Here is a 16145-nt window from a genome sequence, read left to right as displayed (position 1 = left end):
GCAGGTGGAATTTGTATTTGGTAGAGCGGCGCACGGAGCGGAATCCATTCCATGTTTTTCATTTCCATTCTAATCGTAGTTTTTAAGGGAAACGAGTTAGTTGGTCACACGGGCTTTGTTTGGTTTTCCAGTTAAATGTGCAAAACATTTTCGTAATAAAGTTGTGTTTGGGTATTTTTATTTAAAAAAATCTCTCTATTACCAGATTGCGAGTAACTGAATGTAAATAAAACAAATTATTGTCTTTACTGATTAACGTTAAATGAAAAAAAAAAACATATTATGTATTTCAATAAATAAGTAAATACAGATAATTAATGAATTTCTTTTCATAAAATAGGATATGATCCTAATCTATTCGAAACATGCAAAAAACCTGCTCACTAAAAACGACGACTGACAACAGCGCCATCTTTTAAAACAAATACGAACTACAAACTCAAGTTCACAGCTCCACCAACAGATGTTGCTACTAACCTTCGGTATCGCTCGTGTCCGAGAGAGGTGGTTCATTCGCGATGTATTGGCGACCGCTCAGGAGGTTGCTCTCGACGACTGGACGCTTGTCTTCCAGCTGTCTTCTGAAAGCGCGGTGGTCATCCTGGAAAAGAGGATCACGGTTATAGGTGGTTGACCAAAATTAAAGAATAGAAAGCAGTCAAATAAAGTAGATAGTGGATGATGATGATGATGGTTGATCAATTGTTGTCCTTACTAACGAGAATAGTTAGCAAATATGCAAGTTCACAAAGTTTTAGATGGGCCAGAAGATCAGAAAAAGGTCTAATCTACATAATTGTTATTTTCCAAAAATCTTCGTCCTCACATTACTTATTCAAAGTTTTCTTTTAACTCTTCCTAAATATAACCATTAATACAATCTACATCGAAGGCACAGGTAAATCTAATAATACATAAGTGCCAGGTACATACAAAACTACGTTCCTATATTGTACATTACCCACAAAATTCGATTAGCACCGATTACAGTACCCTTAAACGCTTGTTAACATTCCACACATTCCCGCCACTAAATCCGCCATTTTGTGGCTGTTTTATTATTTGATAGAGGAACCAGAAGTTCCACTTGCATTTATTTTCAAATACATTTTCAATAGTCTGGTAAGAAATTCAATTGAGAGTAACATAAGTCGGTAAGTCAAGTCTTATGCAAATTGTGTAAGTGTGGATGGAGACAGAGGAAGTAAAACTAACAAGTGACCCGAAGAAGACATAAAAGAATGTTTAATAAGTCCGGGATTTAAACAGAAAAGCACTAAATGACACAACAAAAAGACAATGGTGATGTGAACACATTAAACTAGCCAATAATTCCTATCTTTTTCAAACGTCTTCAAGAAAGAGGACGTTTTCAATTCGTTGGATTTTTTAAATTGTTACCTTCGGACTGGATGAACCCATTTTATTGTTTTTTTTTCATTTAACGTGAAATTGCTGTCATCTCGGTCCATCATTTCGTGAAATTTGGCTCAGTAGCTTTTTGTTTAAAGTCGGTTACATGTTTTTGATATTAAAATGATTATTTTGATAGTAACTGTCGTGAGAATGTTTCATTATATTTATTATATTTAATAATGAATCATTCTCACGACAGTTGCGACGCGGCGGGATCGCTCGACTCCGATCAGTTCGACTCGCGATCCCGCCGCGTCTGCTCATGATTAAGGACTCCGGTTAGGTCCGAAACTAGTCGGGCTACCCCGATAAATACGCTTGAGTAAACCGTTACATCATTTAAAAATGATTTATTAATTATTCAAGTCCACAATATTTCGTAGATATATTGAGCTTTCTATACTGATGTATTTATTGGCATAAGCGTCACCTCGTCACAGAGCGGTTGATTTGTTCGACGCGATCCGCGGATTAGTGCGGTCTAATTATTGACACCCGTCAAGTTACACTAAACGTTGAGTTACGTTCATTTAGGTTAACGTTATTTGGTGATCATTTTAATTGGATATTGGTTTTGATATTAATATATAGATACTGATTTATTAAAGGAATTGTATGTGTTTATTTGTCTGCTTGAAGTGACGTAAAGTTTCTTAAAGATGGTTTAATTAGGTTGATGTGAATGAATAAAACAGCTTTTAATGAGATATTATGAAGGCAAAGGTTTGTGTATGATATATACATGTTCAGAAATGTATTACTAGACTATTTAATATTATATTATTTTGTATGGAGGTTGCTGACGCCGTGGGTACTATTTTAGATTCGGGGGTAGCGTCGCAAAGCAAAGGTAATTGAAAAATGAAATTTTGAACAACAATTCTGAATGGGTTTTATCTAGCATTCCATCCCACACATTGACAACAATTTCTATTAATACGAATGGTGCTCTTAAAGCAATTTGGAGCAAGTTTCGATGTTCCAAACAATTACTCTCGGTGGAATTGCTTGGTCCACCATTTTGTGGTGCAACTGTGACCGAAATGGCGTCGTTTAGCGCTTCGGCGGGCGTCAGAACAGCCTGTATCTATTGGGTGGCTGTTTTATGCACAGTTTTATATGTGTGACTGAGAACTGTGTATAGTTCTAGCATAATGTTTCAGTTCATAATACTAACTTATAGAACACGTTATACGTGAGCCTAGCCGACAACTGAAAGTTACCGAGCGCTTCCGAAAATTATTATTTTATGATAATCAATTTTTGAAAAAGGATGAAATGATCCAATACTTGACTTAAGCTTAGAACTAGAATTCTAAGATAGAATCAGGGATAAGATCCAGTCTTACGGAAGCTTGTCCTACCCGTGGCACGTCACACACATTGGAATAGACATGATGACCGTATTTTTAGTATTATCCTCATTGAATGACTCATAATAACATGTCAACAGTCTGTTTCCTCATACCTGTTGTTTCAGCAGGGCGGGCAGGTCGCCTTTGGGCGGGGCGAGCGCGTTCAGTTCCGTCTCCTTGCGGATGACCCACTCGGTAAGTTCTCGAAGCGACAGCAGTAAAGCTGACCAGTGCTCCGCGTTGCTCTCCAAACGGTTTCTGAAAAAAAAGAGAATTGTCTTTTAGTAATTTAGAATGAATGATTAAATTGGATGTAAGTAATGAAAACCTCTGGGTTTATACATTTGATGAATTCAATTTAAGTAAGTCTAAGACTTATAAATATCTGTGCCAAAATTAAAACCTTCATAAGGCCTCTAATATGAACGTGATTTTTTTCTTAAAATGCTATCACTTTAAAGTTTATCTGCATTATTCAAACACGTAAAGCAGTGTATCAATAATCCTATTAAGATTTCAAAAATCAAAGTAAAACGCTATCTCGAAACATATATCTGTTAAACCAAATGCCTAATAAAATAAAGCTGTACACCAAAAAGGGTATGAGCAGCCAGGAATCAGGATATAACTCAAAAACTTGGCCGTCTCACAAAGGCGGCGCACAATTGTTTAAATTCGCCAGAAACCCGGATCCCGCCAAATCCGAGTTATAGAGCCGAGATACGGGCGATACAGATATCGACTCCTCGTTTATTTATTCAAACTAAGTGGGAAAGGGTTGTTGTGTCGAAGAATAACGAAGGTGAGAAAGGACACGTGTTTCTTTTGGCAAAAAAATAGGATCAACCTTTATCAGCTGGATTTTTACAAATCTAATATTCTCGAATATTTTTTCAAGGTACTTTGATATTCTAATACAACATCCCAAATCCTAAATTCCTCACTCTGTTATAGGTACGATAAAAATAGTCGATGAAATTATATCGATTATAACATGTCCCAACTCTAAAAGCAACTTGAGTTTTAAGTCGTATTCGAGAAATTGCAGCGAGTTTTATGTTTAGTTAATTCGGACATATTTTGAATTTCATGGAGTCATGGAGTGTAACGATTTTGTCAACTTTATTACTTATTTACAACTTTGTGAAAGAAAACGTTGCTGAGAAGTGAATGGTTATTTACATTTGTTGGAAAATCATTGCAAGCTTCTAGTTTTCATTTATACATTTTTCATTTATCATTTACTTCAGCTGCATTAAATTCCACTGCTATCTATAAATAGTGTGACTGTATGATAACTTAATGGTCTTCATTAATATCCGGTCACAGTTTCACTTTTATACCAATTCAGTATTACTAGACACACGTATAAATGGCAGTATGTTTATTAAATTTTACAGCACACATGCGCATATAGAGCATTAAGTACTATCGAATCTGCCCTTCACCAATCCAATCTTACACGCTTCTAAACCGAAGTACATAGATATAAGCACTCATAGTTAATCATAACAGACACAAATAACTGTCTCAAATCCTCATAATGCTCCCAAACAGACAACACCAACACATCCGTAAATATTAAAACCCATCCTATCCCCATAATCCTCAAAGTTTGTCACAGATCACCAGGTGGCCTCACAGAGGTGACCGCAGCCCCCCCCCCCCACATGTTCCCGGTTGCCCCGGACCACAGGCTCAAGTTAAACATGAGCGCCGGGGCAACCGCAACAGGATGCGGGGATTTTTGGTACATCATTGATTAACCGCAGACGCTGTGAAACTAGGAATTTATTTGATGGGCTACATTATTCCGGCTGTGCTTAGATGTGGAAGGATATTGTTTTCAATCAATCAATTTAATAAAATACCCGTCGACTAGGTGTCGAACTCGCGATTCTGTGAGTTCTTTAACAAATCAATTGAAGAATACCAAACTTTGTAGCAATCACGGTTCTTAAGACTGGTGACAGACAGCGGTATCCCAGGAATGGGGTTCCGTTCTTACCTTAGGATATGAAACTATAGAAATGAATATCAAACCGCGTTGAAGTAAAAGTGCGACATACTAAAACGATGCAAGAACGGGAACTACCCAAGACATTCAAAATATTCAATTAGTCTACATTCTACAAGGCAATGAGTTCGAATACAGCTGTTACTTCATTCACGAAATTATGGAAATAAATCGTCACATTTGAACGATTATTGTGACAGATTACACTTTTGAAACGCTCTCTATTTGTCTACAAGACCTTATAAAACTTGACAACATAATATATCTATACCTATACGTATAATAATAAAATATTTATGTTGAAGAATAGTAAAGTTCATGTAAAGTGATAAAAAGTGTTTATATCACTGAAGAGCTGGTTTATGCTAACATGCATCGAAGATGTGTTTTATTGGGTTGTGGTCCTACTGATAGCGAGATATATGTACATAACAATTGACGATTGCTTGTAGTGGTTACTTAGCAGTTTAATGAACAGATTAGTGAGTAAAAGGACGTAGGTTAGAATTCAGGCAATTTTGACAAAATGCTTTGCTTGCAGGTGAGCAAGTGTCTGAATAACTTATTTTTCTATAGGAAATCCTCTACTTTGACAAGCCGACATTTTTATCATTTTAAGATTGGCGTAAAAATATAACGCATTTAATTGAATATCAGTGGAAACTTTTAATTGGCTTTAGTTTCGCTATAAGCTTGTTCAATCTTTGTTATTAGCTGTAAGTTTTCCTAATGTAATAAAATAAAATAAATATGTGTGATTAACACTATGGTAAAGAAAAGCAGTTTAAAAGGACTCCGGTTCCAATCTATTCAAATTATTAAGATACAATGTATTAACATCCAAAAGTTAAAAATTACCTCCAAAACCAAAGACTTTATTACCAGTCTGGAATCAAACCCGCTACCGAGCATACCGGTGTATTATAAAACTTTTATCTTCACTTCCATGTAAAGTGGATAATAAAACTGGGTTTATACCGCGGTAGTTGCCGCTCACTTTAATGGCGATATTCGTATGATGGGGTATTTTATGGCTAAATGTGGTGGTTTTTATGGGGCAGGATAAGAAAACGGGTTAGAAAACTATTATTGTGATGTGGACTATTTGCCAGGTATGTTGGATTAGGAATCATGAATTAAAAAACCGTTTTATATTTTCTTTTGCGTATCTTAAGGTATTTAGTTTGCAGTACACACTTCTTTGCTTTTTCAAGTAAAGTTAGCTTAAGTAATAAGTTAAAAGTTCTGGGTAAAGATCTATTGTAATTGTATTGCAAAACTCATTACAGACAAAAATACCTTCTGCAATTCCTAACAAGTACATAAAATGAGGTTAAAAGGTTTAGGGCCAAGATACAAAATCTACTTTATATCTAACCATTTCTAAACTTTCCGCAGCAAAAAACCTTCTCGCGAAACTGCTCAGCCGAAACCATTCGGCAATTTCCGTCAGTCTTCGTCTATACCTAATGTAGAAACAAGATTTTTTATACTATGTGTAGCTTAAACCCTCTTTGCAATACATTGCGGAGTCTCTTAGCCATAGTATCAAATGCGATCGACCATCGACGGCAATGTATACCAACTTGCATTATAATCACACCGCCTAAAACATTCTAATAGCAGGTAGGTGAAGTGCAAAAGTCCAGTGAAACAAAAGCAGTTTGATTTACATAGGCAAATCATTAATGAGTGAGTACATACAGTCAACGGTTCGATTCCCCGTCGGGAACTCGGATTTATTACACGTCGTTAAGTTTGAATGATTAATTCACTGATCGTTGGGGCCCCGAAAACTGCGGCCAGGCAAAAAAAAAAGTAACTTTTTCAACAAAATTTGATTATTAATGTATTATAATCATATTTTTTTATTTTGCTCCCGCTACTGAAATTCAGCATTGAGACTTTGAGTTCAATAAAAATCAGATTATTTTGCACTTACTTTTTTTTGCTTCTTTTAATACTGGTGCTTTATTTTACTAAAATTTTGTGCATTTATTACTTGGCATTCAAAACTTTGACTTGACTTGCTTCAGCCACTGCAAGAAATTACACAAACGGATGCTTGCACGAGCATACAAGCTGCAAGGAGTGTTCATATTCTGTGTTTACCTAACTGTGTACGGAACTTGAATAGTAAACTTAGTTTAGCGATTACCTTGAGTTCTATTTAAGTTTTGCGCTTTGTAATATGTATCTTATACTGGTTTAGAACTTGCTTAAACTTAAGCGGTTGAAATTAGCTTGTTTATTTAATTTAATATTTGTTTAGGCGTTAGTATAGTTTCAGCCTTTAAGCGCCCCTCTGCTAGGCGCAGAAATTATTCTATATATGGAAGGTTCGAGCATTACACAACGCTAGATCACAGATCGTTGGCGATGGCAGTTCCCAATATTTGGAATCCAGGTTTTTTTTAATATTTACAGAAAGAACAACAAGTAACACTGTTCCTTCCCTTGCCTTGGGATCAAACCTTACTTCGTGTCATTTTCGAATAAAAATATACGGCCTGCAAGTTTCTCAAGACATCGTATTTCATTCGTTGCCATAATTTGTTTTTATTATAATACGCTCGCTTGTAGATCCCCGCTGGTTTCATGGCCCGCCATACAAAATGCCAGCTTTATTAAAAATGACCGTAACACGGACGAAAATTTAATTTTTTACCGAAGTATTATTTATAGAGTCGACGATCGGCACTTTTTTGTATAAATCCTATTTTCGCTTATATTTTCAAACCAAATTAAGTGGCCTTTATGTTAGTTCCAATAGGCGAGAAATTTTCGTTGAAACATAATTCATTTAGTTTCGATGACTGGTACATAGGTAATATATACCTAGTTAGGTATAACTATTTACTATAGCGGAAAACCCATATATCATATGGCATATTTCGTAAAGTTTCCAATACTAGGCCGAACCGAAGACATTACCGCTTCATAATCTGATCAGAGCTGAATCAAACAGCGGAACGACGTCTCAATGTATTTCCTTTGCCTCCCTTTATCGTCCTAAATCATAAACAACGCCAAATAGATCCGGTCCAAACACTTCATCAACCGAGCCAATATCCTCTCACAAAACGACATTAGATCACCTACAAACTCGATTACCGGTTAATATTACAGCCTTTTGTCAAGAAAACCTCCTGAAATAATACTGAAGAGTTACTCTCTCCATAAATTCCTTCGTCAAAGTGAATATCTAATTTTCTGTTAATTGACAACCCTGAGTCCCGTCAACCCTTTTAACGCTAGCGCGGAAGAATTCCATTTTTAGTTTAATAGAAGTGCCGGGAATGCCCCGGCATCGGCAGTCCGAATGTTTTGACTGATGCGGGGGCAGTATCCCAAGTATTTCAACTTGTATTTTATTAATATTGCCGGCTGCTAAGCGCGGATATTGTTATTAATGACGTATCTTAACAGCTGAGTTGCTTCGACTGAGATCTGTCAAAAGTTTTGAATTGTAAACAATGATTAAGTATTTAATTTAAAGGTTCGCTTTGATGGGTTTTAGGCGTTGATAGGTAGACGAGTAATAAAGTTGATTTGCAGGGTGCGCTATTTTAAATTTGAATACAATAATGTAATACTATGATTATGTTTACAATGTGATTGATAATTTTATTATAATTTACAATCATAAAATACACATTTTCGTGTTTCATCGATTCCATGATTACAAAAACCTTTCTCATTTGAATGAGCTACTCAAAGGTGGTAAACCTTGTTTCCATATATTTTATTAAAACAACGCCATATAAGAGCCATAACATCGCAAATTACCTAATCGTTGCCCAAAACAAACCCCCATCAGGCGCTTATTAAACACCATATTTCGTTTATTACACCACGTGGTGTGCCCTATGCGTTCCCCATAAATAACAGTTAATGGTCGTTTTTACACGTCTGCAAATACGTTGAACTTTTTTAAAGTCCCATGTGCGGGTTTTGAGGGTTAATTCAAGCTTTAGACGTGTCGCGTTTTATAGGGTTATCAAGAGGTATTTTATTTTAGTGTTGAAGTTTTAGAAAGTTTTGCTATTTTGGAAATAAGGGTCGTTCTTTTTGATAATGGTTGGTTGCTAGGTGGGTTAACTGAAAACTTATATAAGGGCACCGATAAAGTTCGGATTTTTTTACTTATTGCTCCTTTTTTAATGAAATCCACCCAAAAGTTGTCTGTTGACGAAAAGACCGCCCATTGTGGCACCATCTAACTATTTATATTTATCGACTTAAATTATTTTAACTATTCTAAAAATATTTTCACTAGTGTAGATAACCTTGAGTCAAAATAACGAAAATAATTATGAATATGAACAACCTATTATCAAAACTATTCCCTTTAAGAAAACTTTAAAAGCGCAGAGAATGGAACTCGTTACACCGCGAATTAATTTCCAAAGTGTCACAACATCGCCGCGCCCGTGTGGGGACGAGAGAGTTCTAAACTGTTCCGAACTTGCAAACATTCTATTAAAAATATTGAAAGAGACGTGTTGAATAAAGTTGCACATATAATTTTGATTTTGAATAAGCATGACACCGAGAATGGTTGAAACATTCTAAAAATAAATTCCTGCACGTCATTGAAAAAATGTTGATATCCACTTTAGCTTTGTGGATATGTGCTTCATGAAATATGAAAAGATTATTATCACAAACACAGCCACCCTACGTTTCATTCAGATTCTGACTCAGCACTCAGATATTGAGCCAGGTTAAACTGCCCTCAGTATTAATATAATGAAACTGTAAAATCAAATTCTTATCAATATATTTACAAGTACCAGTTAGGTTATTGATATAACTTGTATCTTAATACATGAGCTTTATTCAAGGGCAAAGTCAAGCTTTCTTTAACGTTGCTGACGGAATAAATAGGTTTTTAGTTTATAAACCCAATCGTCATCTCTATACCATCCACATTTCTACGAGTACATAATTTCATTACAACTCGATACTACCTATGTACCCAGATACACGTCTACCTGCACGAACCACGGCATCTCACTTACCGATACGAAATTCAGTACATTAATAGCAATTAAGTAAAGTAACCAGTGACGTAATAGGTTTAACAACCGGCCGCAGTTGCGATGGCCGCTGGCAACGTGGCAGTTATTGGGTTAAGCCGCGTATTGATTGTTTTAGTACCTGCTCGGCGGCGGAGGGTTGGTGGACGGCGATGTAACTGATATTCATTGATTTATTAATTAAGCTTTCTGATTTGTAGCTATGAAGTTTTTTTGTAATTGTGGAGGATCGCAGTTTTAATGAGATTGAGTTTCAAGTCTGTGCTTCTCCGTACAGAAATTATTATATCATCCGGAAATTGGACATAACATAAAATTTTCATCGGCTGATTTAAATATATGGTAGGTATATGGGAGGACCAAAATATTTTTCGAAATTAATATTTGTTTTCTTGGAAAAGGCTGTACTATGTCTTTCAGCACAGATGATTGGGTATTAAGATATACTCCAGTTCATTTTAAACACCCCAATATTTGTAAACCATTTAATCTAGCATCAATTAATTCACATTCAAAAGACTGCTGTCATGTTTTAAATACAACAACTTTTGTATAGATGTCAACGTTAAACGTTTGTGTTTTATGATAGGCACAACTCATCACTTTGTGTGTCACACTGATACATCCCTGTTACTACACAATGGATCCCGAAAGGCATGAAAGCCTCAAAAATATTCATTTCACTGCAACGTAACCGAACAAACATTTTTAAACGTCATACTTGAATGACAGATTGCCGTTTGGCGGGAAAAACGCGCGAATGTCCGACTACAAATAAATAAACGTGTATTTTTTGCGTTTTGTTTTGTCATGTTTTTTTAGGACTTTAGATATTTTTGTCGTAGATATGTGCGGTATTGTACCTTTATTTTGTGTTTTGATTTGTTTTGGTACAAACAAATTAAACTCTTAGTTTTTCTCTTTTAACAGAGCTTCTCATATGTCTGACTATTTTCAAGTCATGTTCAGATTTTCGTCCAGGGCTACCAAGAGCAAAAGGCAAAATCAACACGACAGCGCAAATCTTGCCATGCTCCTACCAAAATATCAGATCGTCTTTGATTCTAAAATTCTTATTCTAACGTTGCACATTGTGAATGCTTACAAAATGCCAGTTCAAAACAATAATTACTAACCTGATAGCCATACTCTTGGACTTGAGATGATGCCATCTCTGGTTCATCTCATCTAGCCTCCTCTGCAGCATGACGGCGTCCTCCTGCGAGGATAGGGAGCCGAGCAGGCGGCGCCCCGTGCCTGTGAGCGACGCGTACACATCGCGGTGGGTCTCGATCTCAGATTGGAGGTCCTGGAACAATCAGAAGAAGAGGTTAGTGATGGAGTCCGCATACAGCATAAGTGAATCGAACACAGGTTAAGCTATGCTTGACGCGATTGGTCCGTAGATGGGTGACCCTCTTTGTCATAACGAGTTCCTCCGTGTTTCGGAATGCACGTTAAATTGTGGGGCCCGGCTGTTATTCCTACACCTTTGACAGTCGTTACAGATAGTCAGAAGCTTGAAAGTTTGACAACCAGTCTAACCAAGGGGTAAAGACGAGTTCTTTATGACTATGTCACATTAAAAAGATGTGAAACGCGTTAGTGACTCACTAGGTTATAATTTTGGAGCAATTCTTCAGTGGATGTCTTGATGGGCATACATTAGCATTCTATTAGCCGGTGTTTGAAATCGATTTACTCAAATCAATGTAGAATCACATTTATTTTCTTTGCTAATATATTATGTTTTATATTTTTCTGTTTAATTCTTATTACACGGTTAAAATAACCCATAAACAATTTGAATAAAGCGTGAAACGATTAAAAGTTACAAAATATTCCGTCACTGCCTATAAATTATTTTCCACGTTATAAAACGCAACCATTTTACAGGATCAGACTACGGTAAGAGAAAACCAATAATACTTCCTGAAAAAGAGGAACAATACCTCGTTGAATTAAGAATCGAATCGAGATGTTACCATAGATAATCCATTTCCATAATGAACTTTTGCAGGAGCATCGACCATCGACCATCATATTTTCTTTTCATCCGCAGTGCAATATATCCTCCCCCTCCTTTCCGCCATGTTTTATTCATATTGTGATTTCATAAGAACATGTCGTAGGTATCTCGGACAGTGGGCCATTTGTTCGAGTTTACGGTTACTGCACATTTACCGGTAACTTTACTAAATTGTCGGGATTTACGAGGTTTTGTGAGTTGAGAAGGTCGGACGCTTGTTTGTCGGATTTAGTTTGGGACAAAAACGCGTGTGGTGTTTAGAGTTATGTGTTATAATGATGTGCGTTTAGTCCTGTCTGGCTTGGAAATTGTGTGTGTAGTTGTTTGTAAGCCTGTTATGGGTCATGCCTTTATGTTAGGTACTTAGATAGGAATTTTTGACAAGGGCAGGTCAAACGTACGTTATAATCGATGTATTATGTAACCTAAATATTAAACTTGTACTAATACTTCAACGATAAACACTGGGACTAAATAAATCGAATTGAATCTTAACTAATGATATGGGGTAAAAACAGAACTTAATCTTTTTTAGCAGTAGGTATGGTAAAATCTCGCTTTAGTTACAGTCCACACTTTTATGAATGGTATAACAATAGTAATCACTTATTACGTCAGTACGCCGGGTAAGAAGCAACACTTACTATAGTTTTCCCTTTGGAGGCTAATCCGATAACCGTTTAACAAGTTACACAAACACTTCGGACACAGTTCACTTGATTTGGGTTCAGCAGATTGATGGGAAACCCTCAGGGGTGTTAGGCTGCTTGACTGCTTACGTGTGAAGTTCTGAAGTTTCAGCTCGGCGTTATTCAAGTCCCGTTAAGTATGTTGTAGAAGAAATATTTAGGGTCATACTTATGGCATATATTATTTATAAACTTGTTAACTGTATCAGCGTTTATTTAGAGTATTCTGTTGAGTTTTTTGCTACGGAGTTCTGCACAATGGGAATGTTATTTTGGGATATCGTAACCAGATCTATGACTTAAAGATTCTTAAATGCCTATTTAAGCCTATTGACAATAATTACATTTTGATTTTGATGGAAAAGCCAATTTAAAAAATATAAGGTTAACTTTTCATGGAATTGATTCATAAATATTCCGGGCTTATTTATGGCACCAAATTATTTAGCAGAGATGACAAAAAATCATCATTCATTATAGCAGCTGCAGAAAGAATATCGATATTATCTAAATTAGATAAAGACGCATCTAATGAACTTAAGACATATTTTCACGCACCCTCCATCCAAAAAAAACCTTTAAACATTCAACATATTTCAAAGAAAATATCACAGCAAGAAATGACACATCATGTTTTAAACAAACATACCCCCGGTTCAACGCCCCCGCCTTATTGCAGGGTAATTATGAAGGTCCCTACACACCTCCCACTTTAACTAATATTAATACGCCTTAGCACACAATACACGACGGTAATGAGCTTCGTTGAGGACTGTGCACACTGCTTACCTGTCTAGCAAGTAACGTAGGGATGGGACGGTATCGACGTCTTTATCGATGATAAAAATAATAAGTGCAATTTTAAAATCATCTTAGAAACTGATTGCCCTCATTGGGTTATGGAAGGTGTATTGATACAAGGGTCTTGGATGTTATTAAGCATGATAGAAATCAAGTAGAAAAGTCTAAAACTAGAGAATCTTTATTTTTAGACGAATTGATGAGAATGTGACTTATTACTTATAGTATCTTATTTGCCGTATTTATATTATTACAAAATATTGCGTATTGATAAAGATAAATGGGAACCAAAACTAAAAACCCGATTCCTTTCTCAAAAATAGATTTCGAAGCGATTTTCCGCAAAGTTCGTAATATTATAAGTACATATACTATCGATAAGGCAAAGTATCGATAAAATGACACACACCACTAAACAAAGGACCCAAGCAATATTGATGTTGTTTACTTTAGCTATCGGCGCCTCACGAGCTACCCTTAATAATATTAAGGGTTTATTATAATAAGGGCGCTTTAATACAATGATTTCCCTTTGTTATTCTTGTGGAGGCAAGGGTTAATCGCTGAGGGTCCGATCAGCTGGTGTTTGTGCGATTAGTTTGTGTTGTCATGCTAATTTTGTTGTTACAGTATGAGATTCGATGTCATTAGAGTTTGCAGGTTATAAAAATGATGGACGGTTAGAATAATAGGCAAACAATTGAATGGCATGGATGGACTTTCTGCGTGTTTTTTTGGTAAATTGTTGTTTTTCATATATTTTTGCTATCGAGGCAAGGTTTAAGGGTTAAATTGATTTTGTCGACTGCAAAAGAGTAACTAAACTAGGCATTAAGTGTGCAAAAAAAATGCATATATGTTAAAAATATTAACAGAGTCGTATGTACCAAAGTAAAAAAGCACAATTTCTACCCCTTTTAACGTATGTATTTACAAGTTATAACAGCCATATAAAACCCTTTAAGTAGGTACAGTCAAAGACAAAAGTTTGTTAATTTTTGAAATATAACATACAAATATTATAAATTCATTTGAATGTAGAGACTTAGTATACTCTCGGTGATATTCTTTTTTAATTTTCTGTTTTTTGACCTTAGGTCTAAAGTGAAGTTCTTATACACCAACTAAATGACTGACAGTTTTAAAACATACGTAATAAAGACCCGGTCCAAAAAAGTAAGTGATTAGTTCATGTGATAAATATATGAAGTTATTTCGAGATTACCATTATTTTTAAAGTCGCTCAAAAAGAGTTACCCTTGAGTACTTGAGTGTACTCAGCATGGGAACAACAGGCTGTGCCGTGCAGCCCTAGAGGCAGTTTACAACAAACTTATTTTAACTTAAAACTAAGTTACAATGCTTTATTTTACAACACGATTTTACGCGTAAAACAATTATAATTTACTACACTTCTGAGTTTCGAGCCCTCACAGAAACGTTTTGAACTCCGTAATTAAATTTTTATTGAAGTTTTTACAAGGCTTTTTAGTCTTGTTTATATTTTCGCGCTCGGCTTGCCTACTAAAAGAATGTTCATGAATAATTTATTATTTCAGATGATTAATGAATAAATTATGTAATTATTTTACTAAAAACTTGCTTAAAATTTCTAATAATACGATAGCGCACGATATTTATATTATTTGATGTTACAAGCTTAATTATATTAGTGTAAACTCTCCCAAATATGCTATTGAAATTACCTGTTTAATAGTTAAGAGATGAAAATATTTTTATACGTTATGAATTGTAAATAAAATCTCCAATAACACACACTCACAAATAAACGAATTTCATTAAACACGGTTCAGTGATTCCCAAAAAACCGTTGAAGCACGGAACTCGAATTGATCTGTCAATAAGTATTCATAACGGAATCATTTCAGTACCTGTACCACGGTATCTTCAAGTATTACCACACACATAACAGTCACCTTTGTGCAAGCGAGACGGCTCCCTAGGCTACGCATCGCGGCGTCTCGTTCGCACGACGACCACTATCAATTTCAACAGATCATAGTACAGGGACAGGTAACGTTTAAAATCACAACGGATATCTCTATAAATCATTCACGTTTACGAGAAAATTCGATAAAATTCAATCGGAGATTAATTAAAAATCGCTACAAACAAGCGTTTGTATTGTCCGGCTGTTCGGGCCTGTGCCGTGATTACCGGTGCGGTTAACAGCCGGTTATTTTAAACCGTAAATCCGGTTTGTTGCGAGTCTTTGTTTGAAACTGATGTTGGTGACGATTCTTGTTTGGTTTGGCTTTCGTTTGATTGTTTGTGACGTGTGAGAGAGTGTCTTAGAATTTCAACTGACCTCTTAGAAGCACATGGTCTCTTTTTGTGAGAAGAGGAAATTAGGCCCTTATTCCACGCCAACGCAAATCATCACACATAGTTTAGAAAACTTCGGTGAAGAAGTCAAAGACTAATGAAAGTTATACATCAACGAACTTCTATCTAAAATCACGATTCACGTGTTTGTCAATCAACTTCCACACTCACCGTATAATAGTATATCTATACTATAAAACTACTTAATAAACTGCATTATTCGCGATATTTAATTTAAACATCACTTTCACGATATCGCCCGGAGTGAGGTAGGTGAGGTGGGGGGGTGGGGGGGGGGTCATCCGTCTTCCCCTGTCTTACCTGGTCCTGGGAGATTTATTGCCTGCCAGATTTACTGGAGTACTTTTATTCAGCTTGTTATTACCAAAGAATATTATACAGAGGGTGTTTTTCTATTAGATTTCTACCTAAGTACCTACCGGTTTTATT

At 35.9% G+C, this 16145-nt stretch overlaps 1 protein-coding gene across 3 annotated transcripts in view; it reads right to left on the bottom strand.

The window, feature by feature from the left end:
* LOC113501806 (dystrophin-like) overlaps nucleotides 1-16145 on the bottom strand; it is a 357412-nt gene that overhangs the window by 62947 nt on the left and 278320 nt on the right. For all 3 annotated transcript variants that reach the window (XM_026883066.1, XM_026883067.1, XM_026883069.1), the window contains 3 exons: nucleotides 10967-11139; nucleotides 2885-3029; nucleotides 478-601 (listed from right to left, as the gene is read on the bottom strand). In XM_026883066.1, the coding sequence (XP_026738867.1) occupies nucleotides 478-601; nucleotides 2885-3029; nucleotides 10967-11139 (442 nt within the window). The remainder of the gene's footprint in view (nucleotides 1-477; nucleotides 602-2884; nucleotides 3030-10966; nucleotides 11140-16145) is intronic.

The sequence above is a fragment of the Trichoplusia ni genome, chromosome 16 (assembly GCF_003590095.1).
Source record: "Trichoplusia ni isolate ovarian cell line Hi5 chromosome 16, tn1, whole genome shotgun sequence".
Classification (NCBI taxonomy): Eukaryota; Metazoa; Arthropoda; class Insecta; order Lepidoptera; family Noctuidae; genus Trichoplusia; species Trichoplusia ni.
This window is presented reverse-complemented; position numbering and strand designations above follow the sequence as displayed.